The sequence below is a fragment of the Salvelinus alpinus genome, chromosome 7, assembly GCF_045679555.1.
Source record: "Salvelinus alpinus chromosome 7, SLU_Salpinus.1, whole genome shotgun sequence".
Lineage (NCBI taxonomy): Eukaryota > Metazoa > Chordata > Actinopteri > Salmoniformes > Salmonidae > Salvelinus > Salvelinus alpinus.
This window is the reverse complement of record NC_092092.1, coordinates 70,460,642-70,481,715: the sequence shown is the minus strand read 5'-3', so window position 1 is coordinate 70,481,715 and position 21,074 is coordinate 70,460,642. Positions and strand designations below refer to the sequence as shown.

The 21,074-nt window shown below is 44.8% G+C and overlaps 1 protein-coding gene across 2 annotated transcripts in view; it reads right to left on the bottom strand.

The window, feature by feature from the left end:
- gpc4 (glypican 4) overlaps positions 1-21,074 on the bottom strand; it is a 52,657-nt gene that overhangs the window by 16,482 nt on the left and 15,101 nt on the right. Inside the window, exons 1-2 of one of the 2 annotated variants that reach the window (XM_071411472.1) lie at positions 7,983-8,046; positions 7,735-7,893 (exon numbers count right to left, since the gene is read on the bottom strand). In XM_071411472.1, coding sequence (XP_071267573.1) covers positions 7,735-7,893; positions 7,983-8,031 — 208 coding nt within the window. In that variant the 5' untranslated portion in view covers positions 8,032-8,046. Of the gene's footprint in view, positions 1-7,734; positions 7,894-7,982; positions 8,047-21,074 lie in introns of those variants that run through there. The other variant, XM_071411471.1, reaches the window with a different exon arrangement.

Sequence of the window (21,074 nt, the reverse complement as noted above, 5' to 3'; positions counted from 1 at the left end):
AAACAGCCAATTGCTATTTTCTGGAATGCATTACATCTAAACTGGACATATTGGTGAAGTCGGTGCAGTCTTTTTGGATCTTAAAAAGACCTTTGACACTGTGAATCATGAAGTTCTCCTAGCCAAACTATCCTCCCTTAATGTGTCCACTGAAGTCATTAGTTGGATGCATTTCTATCTGACAAACAGAAGCAAAATGGTTCGTTTGGGGGACACTCAGTAGAACTCTCTTTACTATAACATTGGCGTCCCACAAGGGTCAATATTACACACCCTTCTGCTTAACATCTACAGTTGAAGTCGGAAGTTTACATAGACCTTAGCCATATACATGTGTACTGTTATTCACAATTCCTGACATTTAATACGAGTACAAATTCCCTGTCTTAGGTTAGTTAGGATCACCACTTTATTTTAAGAATGTGAAATGTCAGAATAATAGTAGAGAGAATGATTTATTTCAGCTTTTATTTCTTTCATGACATTCCCATTGGGTCAGAAGTTTACATACACTCAATTAGTATTTGGTAGCATTGCTTTCACATTGATTAACCTGGGTCAAATGTTTCAGGTAGCCTTCCACAAGCTTCCCACAATAAGTTGGGTGAATTTTGGCCCATTCCTCCTGACAGAGCTGGTGTAACTGAGTCAGGTTTGTAGGCCTCCTTGCTCGCACACGCCTTTTCAGTTCTACAGACAAATGCTCTATAGGATTGAGGTCAGGGCTTTGTGATGGCCACTCCAATACCTTGACTTTGTTGTCCTTAAGCCATTTTGCCACAACATTGGAAGTATGCTTGGGGTCATTGTCCATTTGGAAGACCCATTTACAACCAAGCTTTAACTTCCTGACTGATGTCTTGAGATGTTGATTCAATATATCCACAATTTTCCTCCTCATGATGCTATCTATTTTGTGAAGTGCACCAGTCCCCTCTGCAGCAAAGCACACCGACAACATGATGCTGCCACCTCCGTGCTTCACGGTTGGGATGGTGTTCTTCGGCTTGCAAGCCTCCCCCTTTCTCCTCCAAACATAACAATGGTCATTATGGCCAAAGTTTTATTTTTGTTTAATCAGACCAGAGGACATTTCTACAAAAAGTACGATCTTTGTCCCCATGTGCAGTTGCAAACCGTAGTCTTGCCTTTTAAATGGCGGTTTATGACCAGTGGCTTCTTCCTTGCTGAGCAGCCTTTCAGGTTATGTCGATATAGGACTCATTTTACTGTGGATAGATACTTTTGTACTTGTTTCTTCCAGCATCTTCACAAGGTCCTTTGCTGTTGTTCTGGGATTGATTTGCACTTTTCGCACCAAAGTACGTTCATCGCTAGGAGACAGAACACGTCTCCTTCCTGAGCGGTATGACAGCTGCGTGGTCCCATGGTGTTTATACTTGCGTACTATTGTTTGTACAGATCAATGTGGTACCCTTCAGGCGTTTGGAAATTGCTCCCAAGGATGAACCAGACTTGTGGAGGTCTACAATTTTTTTCTGAGGTCTTAGATGATTTCTTTGGATTTTCCCATTATGTCAAGCAAAGAGGCACTGAGTTCGAAGGTATGCCTTGAAATACATCCACAGGTACACCTCCAATTGCCTCAAATTATGTCAATTAGCCTATCAGAAGCTTCTAAAGCCATGTCATCATTTTCTGGAATATTCCAAGCTGTTTAAAGGCACAGTCAACTTAGTGTATGTAAACTTCTGACCCACTGGAATTGTGATACAGTGAATTTTAAGTGAAATATTCTGTCTGTAAACAATTGTTACAACAGTTACCACCATTGTCATATCATTTACAAACATAATTTACTTAGTCTGGATAGCTTAAATCAGTATGTAGATGCAAGCCTGGTCTTTAAGATCCTGCATGGTCTTGCCCCTCCCCCCCTATGCCGGCATATCATGCTCAAGGAAATCACCCCCAAGATAACAAGGGCAGTAACTAGATGGGATTGCTTTGTCTCTTTCCAACACAGTAAAAATCGGTCACCCGGCCTTCTCTGTTAGAGCTACAATATACTGGAATGCATTGCCCATGGACTTGAGAAGCTGCACCGATTATTGTAATTTTAAATTGACAACACGGCTCAAACCTATACACGAGTTATCTGTGGTTGCTCATATGTAAGACAGTTGATGATAGTGTTGTTAGAATGATATATTATTGAATGTAACGGATTTGTATTATTTGAGTGAGTATTTTTATAGTAGCTGTGTAAAGGCCCTTACCTGCCCAGGGACTACTGGTGCAAATTATCTTTTGGCTAACCTCGGCACATTTACATGGATGTTGCATTATTGTAATATTGATTAATGTTCATTGTCCCCTATAAATAAATAGTAAAAAAATAAACGTTTAATTTCAGTTAATCATTTTCGAATGAAAAGGTCAAGGTAGCCTAGCCAGTCCAAGTTCAAATATAGCCTAAACCAAATTTGATTAAAATTCTTATTTTACTTCTAACACAAATAAATGGGCTATAAATATTCTACATAACGTTACCACTTTGTTTACCCTACACAGAGTGCAAGAGGGGACAGGGCATTGGCTGTAGCCTATGCAGCTGCAGGCTGTGGTTGTTATCAGTAGCCTAGTTGATCACACTGAGAAATCGTCTCGTTTTCTTCCCATACAGTTTAGGTGTAGGCTGCTGCAACATTTCTGCGAAGAGTTTTTGCTTGCGTCTGTTGGGAGTGATGTGTTATGTTTACTAAATAAATATCGGAAGATAGTGGATTGGCGCACGCTTTGCTAGATTACGTGCTTTGTGCCTGGCCTGCGCAACCTGTGATTTCCATGAATCTAATTGAACAAGACACAGAACAGAACCTGCAGCACTCTGAAATAAAGGACAGATGAGCTTACATAGTGTGCGAGATGACAAATCAAGTCTCTCCAGTCATACAACTCAAGTCCAAGTTAAGTCACGAGTCATAGATGATCAAGTCAAAATCAAGTGGCAAGTGTTTCTCTATTGGCCAAGTCAAGTCTCAAAATCGAGTAGTGCTCCAGTACAAGTCACGTGACTCGAATTACCATGAATGTTTGATTACATTTAATAATTCAGAATGACTTAAATTGCTATCTCCCATTTTAATCACCAGTAAAAAAACTGTCAGCCATTGGCAAGCAAAAAAACAGTCAACAACTTCAGGAGTACAGAACCCCATAAATCGTCTGGTCACCCTCTAGTGGTGAAAGTAAGAAATGCCGGAAAAGTACAGTCAAAGAATTCTTGTGTCAAGTAAAAGTAATTTTTTTTTAAAATTAGATTTGGGAGTCATACTAAGACAAAAGAAATGTGACGGTGTGTAAATGATAACATTAGTGAAGGAAATAAATTGATTAAAATGCTGGAAGTAAACAACTAACCATGCAAATGAGCAAAAGCTGTGTGCATTAAAGCTGGACACCCCATCCAGGGAGAGAGCCGCCTGAGCTAGACACCCCACCCAGGGAGAGAGCCACCTGAGCTAGACACTCCACCCAGGGAGAGAGAGCCGCCTGCGCTGGACACTCCACCCAGGGAGAGAGAGCCGCCTGCGCTGAACACTCCACCCAGGGAGAGAGAGCCGCCTGCGCTGAACACTCCACCCAGGGAGAGAGAGCCGCCTGCGCTGAACACTCCACCCAGGGAGAGAGAGCCGCCTGCGCTGAACACTCCACCCAGGGAGAGAGAGCCGCCTGCGCTGAACACTCCACCCAGGGAGAGAGAGCCGCCTGCGCTGAACACTCCACCCAGGGAGAGAGAGCCGCCTGCGCTGAACACTCCACCCAGGGAGAGAGAGCCGCCTGCGCTGAACACTCCACCCAGGGAGAGAGAGCCGCCTGCGCTGAACACTCCACCCAGGGAGAGAGAGCCGCCTGCGCTGAACACTCCACCCAGGGAGAGAGAGCCGCCTGCGCTGAACACTCCACCCAGGGAGAGAGAGCCACCTGCTCTGGACACCCCACCCAGGGAGAGAGAGGCGACTGCGCTGGACACCCCACCCAGGGAGAGAGAGCCGCCTGCGCTGAACACCCCACCCAGGGAGAGAGAGCCGCCTGCGCTGAACACCCCACCCAGGGAGAGAGAGCCGCCTGAGCTGGACACCCCACCCAGGGAGAGAGCCGTCTGAGCTGGACACCCTGGACTAATGGTTCAGACGGAGAAGAGCACAGCAGGGCTTTGTAAAGGTATCCCACATCTAACAGCTCTGAGAGACAGGCCACCCTGACACAGAACATACGCGTGAGACCGAGAGAGAGGACGGGCTAAAGCAGCCACCACATTCCGACATGTCACATTCTTGTTCACATCTGGCTGCAATACACATACTCCCTTCCCTGTTAGACTATCCTGCACACACTCATTTACAGCACCAACCTGGGGAAGAAGGAGTCAATTGGAAGCTGGGGATGATTAGGTGGCCATGATGGTATGAGGGCCGGATTGGGAATTTAACCAGAACACCGGGGTTAACACTAGAGGTTGACCGATTATGATTTTTCAACGTCAACACCGATTATTGGAGGACCAAAAAAAGCCGATACCGATTAATCTGACGATTTTTGTTTATATATATTTGTAATAATGACAATTACAACAATACTGAATGAACAATGAACTCTTATTTGAACTTAAAATAATACATTTAAAAAATCCATTTAGTCTCAAATAAATAATGAAACATGTTCAATTTGGTTTAAATAATGCAAAAGCACTGTTGGAGGAAAGTAAAAGTGCAATATGTGCCATGTAAAAAAGCTAACTTTTAAGTTCCTTGCTCAGAACATTTGAACATATGAAAGCTGGTGGTTCCTTCTAACATGAGTCTTCAATATTCCCAGTTAAGTTTTAGGTTGTAGTTATTATAGGACTATTTCTCTCTATACCATTTGTATTTCATAGACCTTTGACCATTGGATGTTCTTATAAGCACTATAGTATTGCCAGCCTAATCTCAGGAGTTGATATGCTTGAAGTCATAAACAGCGCTGCGAAAAGCTGCTGGCAAACGGAGGAAAGTGCGGTTTGAATGAATGCTTATGAGCCTGCTGCTGCCTACCACCGCTCAGTCAGACTGCTCTATCAAATCATAGACTTAATTATAATATAATAAACACAGAAATACGAGCCTTAGGTCATTAATATGGTCAAATCCGGAAACTATCATTTCGAAAACAAAACATTTATTCTTTCAATGAAATAGAGAACCGTTACATATTTTATCAAATGGGCGGCAACCCTAAGTCTAAATATTGCAGTTACATTGAACAACCTTCAATGTTATGTCATAATTATGTAAAATTCTGGCAAATTAATTACGGTCTTTGTTAGGAAGAAATGGTCTTCACACAGTTCGTAATGTTCCAGGCAGCCCAAACTGCTGCATATACCCCGACTCTGCTTACACTGAACGCAAGAGAAGTGACAGTTTCAGGGACCGCATTGATTATATGCAACGCAGGACAAGCTACTTAACTAGTAATATCATCAACAATGTGTAGTTAACTAGTGATTATGTTAAGATTTTTTATTTTTTATAAAGGTAAGTTTAATACTACCTAGCAACTTACCATGACCCATTGCTGCCTGCAATCACATAACATGTGGTCAGCCTGTCACGCAGTCTCCTCGTGGATTGCAATATAGTCAGCCATAATCGGCGTCCAAAAATGCCAATTACCGATTGTTATGTATGAAAGTATGACAACTTGAAATTGGCCCCAATTAATCGGCCATTCCGATTAATCGGTTGACCTCTAGTTAACACCCCAACCTTACGATAAGTGCATTGGAATCTTTAGTGACCAGAGAGTCAGGACACCCGTTTTAACATCCAATCTGAAAGACAGCATCCTGCGCAGGGCAATGTCCCATTCACTGCCCTGGGATCTACTTAGACCAGAGGGCAGAGTGCCCCCTACTGGACCTCCAACACCACTTAGAGCAGCATCTGGTCTCCCATCCAGGGACCAACCCTACTTAGCTTCAGAGGCAAGCCAGCAGTGGGATGCAGGGTGGTATGCCGCTGGCTTTTATGTACAATATATACACTTGAAAGATGAATTAATATCCCAACACTCCATCTCACTCTGGAGCCTAAAATAAATCTGGTAAATTCTATCCTTTTCAGAATGCTGCCAAAATGGACCTCTCCCTCTCTTTCCAGCTGTGCAGCATAACTAATTAATTTGAGGGTTGGGTACTGTGGGTGCATGAAAGTGTGTGTCTGGAGAATATCCAACCAGGCATCCTCCAGCCTGCATCTACAGACCCTCCTCAACCAGCAGAGGCAATAGCCAGAGTGGTGATGGGGTTCGATGGAGGACAGGAGGTCTCAGGGGCCAAACTTTCCCGCTTCCCTCTATCAGTGACACAGCATTGTCACATGTTCCCATGCACTGCCTCACCTCACAGTATGGCAATCACAGTCAACATGATCCAGATATTTTTACACACACACACAGACACAACAGAGAGAACAGGAAAGTGTGTCAAGGGAAAGAAGGCTGGCTCTGGGTGTGTGGTCCGTCAGAGCATGCATGCCTCTCTCTCCCCCCAGACAGTAGGGCGAGAGGGGATTGGCCAGAGGGGGCAATATCTGATACTTTGAGAGGTAGGTGGACCGGCCAACAGAGACGGGGTGTCATTGCTGCAAGCTGCCAATGCACAGGCAGGTGGGAGTGTCGGTCAAAGCCAACACTGCACACGCGCTGCTGCTCTGGGGACTGGGACAGGACGCCGTGCTGCTCTGGGGACTGGGACAGGACGCCGTGCTGCTCTGGGGACTGGGACAGGACGCCGTGCTGCTCTGGGGACTGGGACAGGACGCCGTGCTGCTCTGGGGACTGGGACAGGACGCCGTGCTGCTCTGGGGACTGGGACAGGACGCCGTGCTGCTCTGGGGACTGGGACAGGACGCCGTGCTGCTCTGGGGACTGGGACAGGACGCCGTGCTGCTCTGGGGACTGGGAAAGGACGCCGTGCTGCTCTGGGGACTGGGAAAGGACGCCGTGCTGTGCTGCTCTGGGGACTGGGAAAGGACGCCGTGCTGTGCTGCTCTGGGGACTGGGAAAGGACGCCGTGCTGTGCTGCTCTGGGGACTGGGAAAGGACGCCGTGCTGCTCTGGGGACTGGGAAAGGACGCCGTGCTGCTCTGGGGACTGGGAAAGGACGCCGTGCTGCTCTGGGGACTGGGAAAGGACGCCGTGCTGCTCTGGGGACTGGGAAAGGACGCCGTGCTGCTCTGGGGACTGGGAAAGGACGCCGTGCTGCTCTGGGGACTGGGAAAGGACGCCGTGCTGCTCTGGGGACTGGGAAAGGACGCCGTGCTGCTCTGGGGACTGGGAAAGGACGCCGTGCTGCTCTGGGGACTGGGAAAGGACGCCGTGCTGCTCTGGGGACTGGGAAAGGACGCCGTGCTGCTCTGGGGACTGGGAAAGGACGCCGTGCTGCTCTGGGGACTGGGAAAGGACGCCGTGCTGCTCTGGGGACTGGGAAAGGACGCCGTGCTGCTCTGGGGACTGGGAAAGGACGCCGTGCTGCTCTGGGGACTGGGAAAGGACGCCGTGCTGCCCTGGGGACTGGGAAAGGATGCCGTGCTGCCTAGCAGTGGGACATAGATGGACTGATACAGTAGGAAGGTAGGGGTGTGTGTGCGCGTTCAAGATTTTGTGTGAGTGTGTGTGTGCGTTCACGATTTTGTTTGAGCGTGTATACGTGCGTTTCAATCTTACGGTCAAAGTGGCTGTGCCTCTGTTTGAAGGTGCTCTGTAGGTTGGTGCTGAGCTGGGAGACGGGGGCCTTCAGGTCCGAGTGGCTCTGCTGACTCAGCTTCTCCTCCATCTCCAGCGTACAGCATGAGTATTCCTGGGGACACACCTTCAGATGGGCTCCTACAGAGAGGCAGGGCGAGAGAAAACACTGATATACACAAACCAAGACCAACCATCATAATGACAGTTCACACAGCACAGTTACACACCGTGAAAAACTGCTTTCGTTTCCTGTTCGTTACGTGAATCAGGTGCCATGTTCTCGCAGAAGAAAATAAACCATGTTAAAGAAGAAAATAAACCATGTTAAAGAAGAAAATAAACCATGTTAAAGAAGAAAATAAAACATCAAATTGAAATGAAATACATTGTGATGGTTGCGCCACACCATTGTCTACTTGCCCTTAATTGGGCAGTCCAATAATATCATTGAACATGCGGTATCCCAGGCCTCTCTGCTTCATGCAGCAGGTACAGAAGCAGCCTCTGGAGAACCACCTACCCAAGAGAAAGAAAAGGTTTATGCTCCTCAAAGTGACCTCTCACAGCACCCGTCAGTCGAGACATTATACCGCAAGCTTCTGCAGCTGTTTCTCATGTGGGAACAATACACACCAGCGTGCACACCAGCATGCACACTGACAGGAGGGGGAGGGGAGAGACTGCTAAAGACAGGCTTGGTCCGGGGAGGGAAGTTCGAGCGCGGATGTTAAACAAGCTTAACAACCTGACATCTCTAAGTGTTGACACCCCATCCGGTCAGTCTCTCTTCTAACCCACACCCTCTGCTGTACAGACCTGACAAGTTTGGCAAAGAGTGGTCAAAGTGGCCTCAACAGCGATTCATGGCAGGGGTCAGAGCAGTGCAGCAGCGGAGGGTCGGAGAGGCGTAGAGGCTGAATGCAAAGTTGCAGCTGCAATAATGTTATGTTTTTCTTTCTTTTTAAAAAGGTGGTTGTTGGAATTTGGGAAGAACACAGTGGTCCTTTCACTCCGCCCAGGCTCCCAACGGCCTGTTTGGTTTTCCCCACCAGCCATCCGCTTGCTCAACAACTCTGGCCCTGGTCGTCTGCAGAACAGGCCACTCTGCTGGCGCTACTAGCACCACTAGACACACTACACCAAACAGTGTTACTAGCACCACTAAACACACTACACCAAACAGTGTTACTAGCACCACTAAACACACTACACCAAACAGTGTTACTAGCACCACTACATACACCGGCTCCAATGGCACCCTATTCCCTACGTAGTGCATTATGGGTGTGGTCTAAAGTGCATTATGCCTAAGGACAAGTGTGCCATTTAGGACAGACATGAAATCAACAGGTCACTAGATTCTAACAGTAATGAGCGTGGAAATCAACAGGTCACTAGATTCTAACAGTAATGAGCATGGAAATCAACAGGCCACTAGATTCTAACAGTAACTAACAATTAAAAAAGCAACAAAATGTAAACTGTGTAATCAGGCCTAGTATATAAAACAAGAGAGTTGCAAATATAGCCACTCCCTGACCATGACGTTGTGGATGTTCAGTGTGTATTGGTGTGATGCATATGAGGACTAAACTACCTGTGTACCACCACTAGAGCAGTGTGTCTAAGCAGTGGCTAGACGTCAGAATTGCGTATGCCAAGAGACTAGTGTGGACTTCAAGTACTACTGACGTTAAGGAGTACACACACCACTCATGCATAGTGCACACTGTGTAAGGCTCCCACAAACACCAACAATTTCCCCACAACATCTTATGATTCAGAAGGTGAAGAGAATGTTGTCACAACCCTTTGGTTGGTTGAAGTATATAACTTCTATACGAAGGCCTCTACCTTGCTAGCTAAAACACACCCAGAGAAACAGAGAAGCATCACCACCTTTCAACCCTAATTTGGGATCAAGCCCAAATCAGACTCAACTTGACCCCCCCCCCCCACCCCACATACAGCAAGAGAGGAAGAGAGAGTTGACAAGCACTACCTAAACACATTCACACATCACAGGTCAACACATAGCTCTTTGTACCAGATGATTGGAGAGAGCAAAGTAAGCAGTAAGTGCATGCGCGCAGACACACAAAGCATGCACACACGTACACACCTCCTCTAAGTGAAACAGAGATTCTGCCTGTATTCCACCAAGGCCTCCCTCCCTCCCTCCCTGCAGTACAGGACCACAATCTAAAGGCCTTTATCCGTGTGGAAAATGTCTGTAACCAAAGAACACAAATAAAACTGAGATGGCCAATCTTTCACAGGAATGTCTGTACAAATGTCACATTGTTAGCTCACGGGCTAAAGTCTCTGAAAATGTTCTCGTATTAGTTAATGCATACTTTGGGAAAACATTAGGGCGGCCAATTTCTCCAACCCCTGCACAGAAACAGGTTGTAAAATTGGGACAAGAGTAGACGGTTCAAATAAAGAAAAGTGAACGCTTGCCCGCATAGCAAATGGCTTTATGTTCCCTTAAAGTGCACTTCTTTTGAGCAGAGCCCTATGAGTCCTGGTCACAAGTAGTGCACTATAGGGAGCCATTTTATAGGAAATCCTTGACTGGACTACTTAAAGTTTAGAGTTTCTAAAAGGTATGATCTTGCATGAAACATTTTATTCACCACAAGTATATGTATACAATATAAAAAATAAAATGTATTTCTCATCAGCAGGCAGTAGTCAATAGTTTGCAAAAGTCTTCCAAAACAGTTGTGTCAGGGGTCAGAGGTAATGGTTAACTAAATAAACTAGAATGCTCAACCTTCCTTTACTTGGAGATTAATTAATTAATTCTCAATTTCGGAAGGAACTGGTGCAATAAAATCTCCTGTTTCTAGTTTCAGGTGGAACTCCGATAACATGGAAATATTCAAATTTATATTGAATAGAGGTTTTGTAACGAGTGAGAAATGCCTGGCATTTGTGTAGATCTTTGTTTGAGTAGATCTTTGTTTGAGTAGATCTTTGTTTGAGTAGATCTTTGTGTTATCTGGCAAGTGAACTCACTCGTTGCAAAGAAAAGGGGATTTCATATTTTTCGGAATATTCTCTGGTTTTTGGAATTTCACCTGCAACTGGAATGAGGCGATTAGAAGACACTGTTATCTTCCAAATCGAGAATGAAGAAAGTAAAAACGGCCAATTAAAGGTTGGTTTCCTATATTGTCTGTGGACCGTCAGCTCAACCTCAAGGACAAGCTTTAGATGGAGGGTTGAGTCTGCTTGGCGACATACAATAACTCCCAATTAACTGCGAATCCCAACAAACAGCGAGCGGGTACATTGTTCAGGTTGTCAATCAGAAGGAAAAAGGAGGGTTATTTACGGCAGTCAAAACATGGGAGCCGTTAATAAACAACATGATACTGTGTCATGGCATTCATCAGCAGTCCACTGCTTTCTGCTTCTCCTTTGTGGTTTCCACCACCAACCTCTTTAAACGGCTCATAAAATAAGTCCCTTCCCTTTGACGTTCTCCTGTCTGCCCCTTTACACTGGAGGAGGAGGACGTTCCCCTGCCTGCCCCCCAGAACACTGGCTTCTCTGGTGAGGAGGTGGTGGTGGTGTGGGGGGAGGTGAAAATGCCTTGTGGACAAAACCCAGATTAGACACCACATCACCCCCTCTCCTCTGCCTGGCCTGCATCATGTGGCCCAGGACCAGACAGACTTCAGAGCAGAGAAACCTCCACCCCTCCAGCTCTACCACCACCCTGCAGGCTTAACCAGAGGGGTCAAAGGTTAACAGCCACTCCTGAGAGAGAGGTCCTGTCCTCTGACCCCTCTGTCCGCCAGCCAGCACATCCACAACTAACACACACAAATCGCCTTAAGACACACACGCACATTAACAACCATAGATTCACATAAACAACTGATACACACCAACAACCATAGATCCACATACAAATTAACAACCGAAACACACCAACAACCATAGATCCACATACAAATGAACAACCGAAACACACCAACAACCATAGATCCACATAGCACATGCCATACACACTACCCATCCACATACAAACATTAAACCACATATGTCACACTGAGTCAGAAGTCAAATTCCCCAGAGGATTATTTCCATCCGCACCCTGCTGAACTCCAGTGACCACAGAGAAAGACTGCAGTGTTCATTTTAGCAGCTATTTTAGATATAGTTTTAGTTGACTCACGCCCGGGAGCTGTGTGGGAGGGACAGCTGGGCAGATCCACTCAATCACACCGCGCAACTGAAAGACGTTAATTAATTGTGCCAATGAGAGGATTGCACTATGCAAAGCCAAGCATGCTTATGATTGGACAAAATTCATCAACTAAAAGGAAAACAAAATTTGTCAAATAATTTTTTCCCAGGTCCCAACTTTTACCAAAAGAAAATGTGTGATATTTTGTGGGGAGAAACAGAAGGGCATGAAAAACGAATACCAGTTGAGGGAGAAAACCAGGTAGCAAATTATATAGCAATTAGGTTATTTTAAGAGTCGTCCTTTTATATAGTTCCTGTCATGTTGTCAGGTACTCTTCCCCCGCCCCCATCTCATCCATCATTCTAGCACCTGCCATCTTCTCTCTCCCCGTCTGTATGTCTCTGACTGGTCTTCCCTCTGTCAGATTGGACATAGTGCTAACCTCTAATCCATAACTACAAAGAAAACACTGTTTGACCACACCGCCTTCCGCTGGAAAACACCTTTGAAGTGCCCTATGGATTCTTCAAATTTACTTTTGGGGATTTTCAGCGACCCTTTTCTTTATGAGATACATGTGAAGCCAATGTATGAACAGGAGCCAATAACTGCCCTATTGCTGCAGTAGATCAGGCTTGAACTACAATGGACAGGGCCAGTCAGGTTTCTAGGATCAGGAACCTGAACCAATGTTCCACTCATACGGACACAGCTGGACAACCATTAATACACCCATTTTCATGAGAGGGTAAGAGAGCACACACACGAGGTCATCACTGTAATATGTTCAACAAGGTTTCTCTGTAAGCTGAAACCATTAGAGCTTCAACTTCCCATATGGAGATAATCAAGCCAGGGTATTAGCTTCTCCTCCACTTAGTGCTTTTCTAAATACTGGAATGACAGGTTTACAGCAATTTTGCCAACCCAATAATGCTTTTCAGGTCTAATTTTCAAAAGAACAGCTTCGGGGAGCCCAGCTTTAGCCAGGAGTTTCTTAACAAATCGGTGGGCAGCACATCATTACTATGCAGTTTTCACCTTCTCCATTTCTCTTTATGAGTTAAGGCAACAGTCAGTCTAAATAGAGAATCACTAATCTATTTCAACTGTGTTTCAAATAGACTACAATTGTCTCAGACACCTAATGATAAGAGGCAGACATTTCAGATCATTGTTCAATGGTTATCTGAGGGAGTGAGCATTCACTATTGCCCTCTCCTGTGTAACCCTGGCAGTATTAATGCCCAACATGCAGCTGACGTCAGCAAGCAATGATTGGCCGGACAGAAACCCCCCCTCTCACCAGAAGGAGGTGAGCTAACGAGCAGGATAACCCACGGCGCACAGACATGCTGACCCTCACAGGCGGCCGGCCGGCCAGCACCCAGACACCACAGCCAACTCAGAACTCGGCTCTTCCGCTTGAGGCTACATTTTAAATGGTATCCTGTTCCCTTTATAGAGCACAACTTATGACCAGGGACCGTAGAGATAGCTAGACACACTATAAAGGGAATAAGGTGCAATTTGGGACGCAGACCAGCTCTGGTCATCCCTGATAAGAACATGTCCCTCTGCTGTGGCCAGTCATCATGATCCAAGTCAGAGACTAATAAATTCAAATTAGCATCCTACGTAGGTATCTAAATATACATTGATGGTGAAACGGGTTGTATGTCTTGGTAGAGGGCTATAAAAATATACACATACTATACTGATTCATGTGGGTTCCAGAGGCAGTTTCATTGATTGAATTCAATCTTTCATGGTGACATTTCTTTGAGTCACGTTTCAGCAGTGCTCCTAAAAATTAAAAAAAAAACACTTGTTGCTCTAATTAAAACAACCTTTCAAGACATGTGGCTACGAACTAACTCATACAATAGTAATGATTAACTGCGATGGGTCATCTCCGACCAGACATCGGTCACAGCTACTCACGGGGCCTAGTATGCATCACCGTACAGTAATGGCTGCCTGCCTTTGTGCTAAAAGTGACAGGAAAAACAGCTCAGCGCCAACACCACAGAATTACATTAACTTAACTAATTTAATAGGATATCTGTGTCCAACAACCATGACAAACGAGACGTGTGGCTCAAACAAACCAACTTGTCAACACTGGTGGGAGTAGAGTGGTAAAGTGAGAAATGTTAGCTTTGCTTGTAGCTGAGGAACGCTCAACTTGGTTCTCTTATATCAAGGTTGAGTACTGATAACAGGTCACATAATTTGCTAGCAACAACATTGAGTCACCATCAGCCGATGCTTGTGGCCCTTCCACGGGGTGCTGGAATTCATACGTTTAGTAAAAACTTATAATACAACCAACTTTTTCCTAATTTGTGTTGATCAACAGGAAATGTAGTGGCCTTGACATTCTAAGTAAGCCAAGATTCAATTGGCACAAGAGCATTTGCGCTGAAGTTGAGCAACACAAATGAGGGAAAAGTCTGTGGTTGTATTCTATAAACATTTTTATTAAAGTATGAATTTCAGCACGCGGCGGAAGGACCGCGGTTGTACAGGACAAACGGTACAGGTAAGCATTTTCAGACTGTACATTTTTACAAGTATTGACTGATGGTGACTCAATGTTGCTAGTAAACACGCAACCAGTTATCAAAAGGCAACTCCTCCTTGATAATAAGAGAACAGAGTTGAGAGTTCCTCAGCTACCTTGCCTGTAACATGCGCTTAAATCCATTTAGAAGAATGCACAACATTCCCCTAGGGGATCAGGAGTTTTGGTTAAGGAGAATTGAATTTGGAGAGGAAGATATTTTACAGTTAAGCAGCCAGCCACAAGACCTTGGAAAGCGCCGGTGCAAAATTATGTTTCCTTAAATAAATCAGGGATTAAAATCTCTTCCAAAACACAGCTGTCAAAATACGTAAGATTTTCTTTTCGGATGGCATTACATTGATAAGAGAGAGACGCATGTACAAAGGCCAGAGTGGAATCTCATTACAAACATGACTAGTATATTTTCTGTTTAACAGCATCACAACATGGCACTGCCACAGCAACGGCTTGTAACAGGTTAAAAACCGGACTGCAGACAGCCATGGCATATCCTAAGGCTATGGAAAAGACTATCAGCAGGCTAATATATTACATTGTTGAAGTACTGCCCCAGTTCAAGAAAAACAACCACCAAACGTAAAATAATCCAATCTAACAAACACACACACCCAAACAAGTACACACACGGAGACCCATAAATCCTAACCCCCTGCCACCGGAGTCCATCTCTGATTGCTAAACCAGTCGAGGCCTCTCCATTTGTGAACATTCCAAAATGCTATCATCCATGAACATTTACTCAGAAGGCCCTGGGGAGATTCCACAACATGGCCCTGGCCTCCCGCTCTGTGTCCGTTTCCCTCTCCCCTTCAACTCAGCCCTCCCCAGCTCCACCTTAGTCTCCCAACACAAAAGCTCCCTGCCGGCCACTTCTTCCCAGGTCTGCTCCCTGCCGGCCACTTCTTCCCGGGTCTGCTCCCTGTCTATACTGCATCCCAGGTCAGCTCTTTGTCAATGATTTAGCTAGCTCCGGCATTTCCTCACAGATACGTTAATAGAAAGTCGACTAGATACCAACACTTACCACAGGGACTACACGCAGTCACATCAAACTATTATAAGTAACTAGTGGGAAAATAAAGACTTGTGTCTTTGTCCCATGTTTATAATTGTATCAATATCTAGTAATGGGTAACTAGTAAATAGGGACCATCTTTGTATCGGTGACCTGTAAAGCAGCATAGAGGAAACATAGCTCCAAATTAGTGCATTACTATGAAACACATTTACCTCAAGACTGAAGGGTTAGTTTAGAGCCAGCAGAGCAGAACTTCAGGAGAGCTGGACTAACTCCTAAATGGCACCCTATCCCCTATATAGTACATTACTGTGGGCACTGGTCAAAAGTAGTGCACTATATAGGGGAAAGGGTGCCATTTGGAAAACAACCCTGGACTGACTGGATGGTGTTGGTTCAACTGAGCAGAGCAAGGTTGAGGTGGTAGCAATTAAACTTCCCCAAATACTAACCCTCACTACGGCCTCTATGTACAAAATGGTGAGAGGCCAAAGGAGTGAGAAGGGAGAGAGCGATGGAAAGAGAGAAAAAAAGGGAGCGGACTAACCAAAATGAGGTATTAGCAGGGAGTTAAGGAGAGATGTGTAGGAGTGTGCCATTACATGGATGGAAATAAACATACATTTTTAAAAAAGAATGGAGGGAACGAGAGTAAGGAGAACCGAATCGTGTTTTAATCAGACAAAATTATATTCAGCAGGAGCCGAGTGGCAGGATTCATAATGGACATTAAACTTACTTAGACAATTAGATATTGGCCAATGTTAACAATAGTATGAAATGATAGTAGTTATAGTAGTCTTTAGTAGTAGTGTTACTAGCTAGGGCTGGATGATATGGCCTAAATATCATCTCAATTTTTTCAACCTCATGGGCGAAATGTGCATGTGAGTGAGTGCGATTGATATACCTCTCGATTATAATTTTTATTATAATTACACAATGCATTTCAAACAGTCGACAATAATCGAATGAATTCAGGGCGTGTGAAATTATACCTAGACTAAATATAAGTCTTCCACAACCATAAGACCTACTATATATATATATATATATATATATATATATATATATATATAAAAGTGTCACTTTCTGGGGCGACCCGACCGAATTCACATAGAAATGTGTGTTATAGATATGATTCTCAATAAACGCAAATCTAAGAAGCGGTAGATCTGTTCTATGTGCACTATTTCTTTGCTTCCTGTTAAGATTGGATTGTGTGTTTTACACCAGCTTCAAACAGCTGAGAATATATTACAGAGTTTTAGATAGTACAATGACTCTACACTATACTTCCTTGTTAAGTGAAACTGAAATTAGGTGAACTATAACATTTTAGCAACAAGAAAATGGCAGAGCGATTTCTGCATAGTGCATCTTCAATAATTTTATCAAAATAGTTTAACCTGCGTTTTTGCAATAATCACTGATCTGGCTTTCAAGTCTAAGAAAATGCCCCTATTTGTTACAACTTTAACCAGAACCATGCATAATGCACATTCACTAATAATGACTTGTTGAAGCAGGCATTATAGAACATTAACACAGGTCTCAAACACTCTCAAGCGCTAGTAAGAAGCAAGCTCATCTTTATATTTCAAGTTTAGCCAACTTGGATCTATTTGCTCGCTAACAAGTCAAAACAGTTGAATTGTTATGAACACCCTTCGGTCTCCAACTGTTTGAACAGCATGCTGGCCTGTCCACTTTGTTATAATGTTGAAATCAAGTGGCTTCCTGTATTTCTCAAAATGAGAATGAGTTGCCAATTACATATATAATTGTGTTTTATGCTTATTGCACATTTATAAAACACACAGACTAGACAGCTAGTATAACAGTCGGGCTAAAATGCTGCTAGTGTGACAGAGGATTCATTTTCCATAATGAATGTTCATTTATACTCCCGTTTTAGTAGTGTCTGCGCCAAGCACAATCTGAGGAGCTGAGACATAAAGAGCATTAATAGGAAGGTTATTACTCTCTATTACAGTAAAATAATGTCTCCATGTGTTTCAGTGTCCATATGTCCCAGTCTGTTGGACCAAACCTCAAACGCAAATAGCGAGTTGAAACTGCTTGTCTCAGAGGAAGAAGTGATCTCCCATCTTTGTTGGCGTGAGAGGCAGGAGGAGGGGCTTGGTGTGTGTGTAAACCACAGAGGAAGAGGCGTAGTGAAAGGTTTGATTCTCCCCAAAATCTGTCAAAAATAAGCCCACTACGTTTCTGTGGCCTTATTTTGGACCTAAGCTTGTCACCTGCCTTCCAGCCTTTGGGACAACGTCTCCCATTGTTAGGGTGGAGACATGAGCATCTCGCCATTATATACAGATCTCTGGTGTAAATGGGAAGGTGAAGACAGCACAGAAGGCGCGAAAGAGACGAGACCAAAAAGACATGAGAACAAGCGGACATAACTCAAATGAAAAATAAAACTTTAATTCCTGCGATACAGGCATATTGCGTAAAAACATACATTTGAATTATTCAATATATCACCCAGCCCTACCACTAGCAAGAGAGCCAAAGACACTGACCTCAATAAAGGGTGAGCAAAGCAATCAGTTTAAACTGAAGGGTCAGAACCCCCAGCACCTATTAAAGCAACAAACATCTTGTAACCTTGGGAGGGTGGGAGGACACACACGTCATGCTAAACTAAGAGTTAATTCAAGTCAGTCCCATCAGTCTTTCTTCCAGATATCTGTTGAGTTCTCTCTGATCTAGTGCCGCTCTACCGGGGATTCCACATTTACAGCCTGGACTTGCGCTAAAGAGTGTGTGTGTGTACACGTTATCTCCCCACATTCGCAGACACGCAGAGGGCAAGTTACAGCACAGCTTGATCCCAAGGGAGCAGGAGGAAAAACAGGGAACAAAATACCTTCCCGACTAGTCCCTCCCTCTTTCCACTGACTCAGACATTAAAAGAAGAAAACCCTCTTTACATAAAGCCAAGTGCTTTACCATGGGAGCCTTGCACAAACACCATGTTGTACTGCTGTCAGAAACACACAGACTACTGTCCATGAGATTACACATTTTAAAAGTTCACTCAGAAAACCAGAGAAATCAGAACTTTATAGGCCATATTATACTTAACTGTGTCTATAGTACACAAAGACAGTGGCCAGTTTATTAGACGCACCCATGTAGTACCGGGACGGACCCCTTTTTGCCTCCAGAATCGCCCGAATTCGTCGGGGAATGAAGGGACCTGATGTATGCCGGGAAAACATTCCCCACACCATTACACCATCAGCCTGTACTGTTGACACCAGGGAGGACGGTGCCATGGAGTCATGCTGCTTATGCCAAATCCTGCCTGCCATCAGCATGACGCAACAGGAAATGGGATAGGTTGGACCAGGCATTGTTATCCCACTACTCAATTGCCAATAGCCAATCTGTGACAAGGACCGACGAGTTGTGTTCCGAGATGCCGTTCTGCACACCGTTGTACTGCGCCGGTATTCGTCTGTCTGTGGTCCACCTGTTAGCTTGCACGATTCTTGCCATTCTCCTCCCACCTCTCTCATCAACGAGCTCCTTTTGCCCACAGGACTGCCGCTGACTGGATGGTTGTTTGTCACACCATTATAGGTAAACCCTAGACACTGTCTTGAGTGAAAAGCCCAGGAGGTTGGCCGTTTGGGACACGAACAAGCGCCTGGCACCGACGATCATACCATACTCAGTCGCTTAGGTCACTCGTTTCAACCATTCTAACGTTCAATCTAACAGTAACTGAATGCCTGTCTACCTGTTTTATATAGCAAGTCACGGCCACGTCTGTAGGAGAAAACCATTCTCGTGAACAAGGTGGTGTACCTAATAAACTGGCCAATGAGTTAGGGTTGTGCGGTATGCCGTGGTATTTGGAAATAGTCACAGGTTGGTTTATCAATACTGTCAAAACTAATATTGGTTTTCCCGTGCAGCAAACTGAGTAGCATTTTGCTGGGATGTCTGTCCTGCAAATAGTTTGTCAGAGACTGTATTGAAATGCGCTCGTTAGCATTTAGTTAACATTCACCATGGGGGTTTACATGCACTTGTTAGCATTGATAGCCTTCGAATTACAGAGGCGCAGTAGGGGTTCAAAATAGCGCCCCTTGTGTTCAGTGTCAGTAATACTGGAGGTCGGTATGAAGGTATGACAATCTGGATACCTCTCAAGTCAACACGGAGGGTACATGGAAAGTCATTTTCAACCCCCCACAAACGTCGCTGTCCATCAGGTGAAGAAGCATTTGAAAGGTTTAAAAATGTGAACACAAACATTTCAGTCTTGTCAGTAAAGGATGAAACGGGCCCAGGGATAAACAGCCCCTCAATGTTTATAACACATGTCCAAAAGCAGCTGAACTGAGATCCACCAGATGTTGGGACAGGAACAGGACAGCCTGCTGCGGCCGCCCGGCAAAGCCCTCCAGGCTGAATGAGGTCAGGTGCAAGATCAGGTTTCTGGGCCCTCAAAAGCCACAAAAGGGCAACAATGGTTCTGATATACCTGTTGGGCTTTGGGGAAACTGACACCAGACAGGGTGGTGGGATGGAAACCAGTCATAGCCAACTGTCAAAGAGAGGGGAATAAGTAATAAACCCAAAGCTTTAGTCATGACCAACCAATTCTGTCCCATTCCAAATGATATGGAGTGGATGTGTCAATAAATCACCGCGACTATGAGATAGGTCTAGCCTTTCCAACAATGTAACATGATTTCTGTCCCAAATGGAAGTCTCCAGTTTCCTCACAAAGCCTCATTTTTCTTTCAGGGAAAACTGCCACCCTCAAAACTTACCGACCGAATGATTTGTAGCTTTTCAAGCCTTTATTTAAAAAGCAATGGAGCCTTTGAAGAGCCTTTGGTTCTAATTGAAGCGCCTCGGCCAGCAGGATTTCTGCCGATGGTTTGTTCATGTTTTTGTTAATGTTTTTTGACGAGGTTTTGATGACCTCGTCAGTCAAATGTACAGAGCTATGTGAAAAAGCTAAGACCGAGGCCCTCCTACAGCTTGGCTGGAAATGAGAAAACATATTTAAAGCAGAGGCCCGTGTTTTTTTCTTTTTTTTTGCCAGATCTCAGATCATTTGTTTATTATATGTTCAAAAGCATGGAGCGGAGTAAGGGATTGGGTCATTAGGTGACTTATTAGGCTAACTATACTTTGGAAAACTGAGCTAAGTGTTAGTGGGAGCCTCATTGGTGGGAGTCTTGATGCAGGCCTTGGGAGTAATTAGCAGGGATTAGAGCTCATCTGGCCTGGACCCAGCACTGGGGTTCAAGCCCAAACACGCAGGCGAGTCCCTAACTTCAGGCCTTCACGCACGCTGCTCCCCAACCACACAGGCCTCTGGCAAATACAAAACCATGTTGTTATTGTCCTCATGATCTTCATAACAATCCAGAAATCTTGACTGATAGTTCCTGAATGCTACTTCATTAGAGCTTCATGTCTTGGTCTCTCCCTGGCGCTCACATTAGGGTTGGGCAATA